Source organism: Micropterus dolomieu, linkage group LG17 (genome assembly GCF_021292245.1).
Source record: "Micropterus dolomieu isolate WLL.071019.BEF.003 ecotype Adirondacks linkage group LG17, ASM2129224v1, whole genome shotgun sequence".
Classification (NCBI taxonomy): domain Eukaryota; kingdom Metazoa; phylum Chordata; class Actinopteri; order Centrarchiformes; family Centrarchidae; genus Micropterus; species Micropterus dolomieu.
The window spans coordinates 882,688-885,066 of NC_060166.1; the positions used below are offsets into that span (position 1 = coordinate 882,688).

Consider the following 2,379-nt stretch of genomic DNA (forward strand, 5'->3'; position numbering starts at 1 on the left):
TTCTGTTCTCTACTTGTTATAGTTACACAGTATTAGGGGTGTGGGCTGTATTAAAAGTATCCACTGTTCTCCCATGCTCTAACACACAGTAACGATGAAATGTGTGCTGTTCTCACATTCTTCCTCTGTATGTACACATAAACAACAAGGCAGGGAAATACAAAAGGAATTTATTTTATTGTTTGGGTACATTATTGTTCAGTGTACATGCTCACATCTGAAACAAACTTTACGTGCTTGATAACTCTCCCACCCCGCAGACATCTACACGTCAATACCGATTTATATTCATAGCGGCAAGTGCTATGTAGCTCCACATAGGGGACACAGGAAGTGACATATAGCACCTTCATGCGGTGTCGGAACCGCGTAGGAAATTCACAGCCGCACCGGCAGAGCTCCAGAATGTGCGACTCGGCCGGCTCACGCGCGGACGCGCTTACAAGTGCGAGGGCCCGCCCAACGCTGCTTGCAGCTTTAATGATTATACTTGTATTTCAGAGGTGAGCTGTGGGGCCTGAGCTCCAACACCTAAGAAGGTACAAGACTCACCAAGGACAAACAAGAAGCAGCTCACTTTAGGACATAGCTCCACACCTGTCAACACCCAAGGTGTAACAGTCTGGAGACACACAGTGCTTCTTTTCAAAGGTCTGGATATTATTCCTGACTCTGCTGGTAAGGCAAACCCAAGCATATACTGAATTTAGTGTTAAACTCATCCATACATGTGTATGGTGTGTGTGTGTGTGTGTGTGTGTGTGTGTGTGTGTGTGTGTGTGTGTGTGTGTGTGTGTGTGTGTGTGTGTGTGTTAAGGTAAGTTTGCATGAAATGAATGTCCTCTGAAATAATGGAAACAGTACTGTGTGTGTGTGTGTGTGTGTGTGTGTGTGTGTGTGTGTGTGTGTGTGTGTGTGTGTGTGTGTGTGTGTGTGTATGAGTATGGAGAACCTACTTGACGTTGGTGTTGGTGCAGATGATGTACTCTATCTCATCAGAATATGGGTTCTGGAAGGTGAAGCTGCTGGTTCGGATTAGCATCCACTCCCTGTTCTTCATTCGGAAACGATACATTACAGACAGAACCTGACCCTTCAACTTCACCACCTGCAGAGGGAAGAAAACCACTGGTTAATACTGCTGTTTCGAAAATATGTCTTAATTATCCAGCTAGGACTGGAGGTGAAAAGAGTAGCTGAGATTGAAACTACTGTAATAACACCTTTCTGAATTTTTCATCCCATTATACATTTCTTTCAAACATGTGTTGACCAGGAGAGTCAAACATTCAATTGGCTATGATGTAATCAAGTCTAAGCCAAGAGCAAATCACTCTGCTGACTGTCTGAGTAATGAAAGCACTGCACTTCTCCCCAGTTTGAAATGGATCTAAAATAAACTGCTGAGGAAGGCCAGAGCAACTGATCACAGATTTGGAGAACTCTTTATTCCACAGACTAGGCAGAGCCCACAGACAGGGAGGGGGAAGAGAAAAAGGAAAAGGTTCCTCTAGTTAAGTTCAGTTATGCAGTAGGGCAGGGGTGTCAAACTCATGTTCACCAAGGGCCACATAAGCATTGTGGTTACCCTCAAGGGCCTGGTGTAACTGTAAGACTGATTAAACGTCACTACTCCTCCTAATCAGATGTTAAAATATAAGTAAGAACATTTCTCTGTTATTGTAACAAATAAATTACTGTATCAGGTTTAGAAACCCTCAATCAAAGATTAAATCTTTCAAGTAAATAACAAATATCATCAAACATAAGCTTTTACATTTACTATTCATTTTTTCACAGTCGAGAGGGGCAGAACCATGGTAAAACAAATAAATGAGAGCTGCTAATAACATACAGTGGGTACGGAAAGTATTCAGACCCCTTTAAATTTTTCACTCTTTGTTTCATTGCAGCCATTTTCCAAAAATCAAAAAAGTTCATTTTATTTCTCAGTAATGTACACTCAGCACCCCATCTTGACAGAAAAAACCAGAAATGTAGAAATTTTTGCAAATTTATTAAAAAAGAAAAACTGAAATATCACATGGTCATAAGTATTCAGACCCTTTGCCGTGACACTCATATTTAACTCAGGTGCTGTCTATTTCTTCTGATCATCCTTGAGATGGTTCTACACCTTCATTTGAGTCCAGCTGTGTTTGATTATACTGATTGGACTTGATTAGGAAAGCCACACACCTGTCTATATAAGACCTTACAGCTCACAGTGCATGTCAGAGCAAATGAGAATCATGAGGTCAAAGGAACTGCCTGAAGAGCTCAGAGACAGAATTGTGGCAAGGCACAGATCTGGCCAAGGTTACAAAAAAATTTCTGCTGCACTCAAGGTTCCTAAGAGCACAGTGGCCTCCATAATCC

General features: G+C 41.8%; 1 protein-coding gene across 1 annotated transcript in view; it reads right to left on the reverse strand.

Moving 5' to 3' along the window:
* The window catches only part of arnt2 (aryl-hydrocarbon receptor nuclear translocator 2), a 72,794-nt gene that overhangs the window by 12,709 nt on the left and 57,706 nt on the right, over positions 1-2,379 (reverse strand). The window contains exon 12 of the mRNA XM_046073131.1: positions 957-1,108. Within this exon, the coding sequence (XP_045929087.1) occupies positions 957-1,108 (152 nt within the window). The remainder of the gene's footprint in view (positions 1-956; positions 1,109-2,379) is intronic.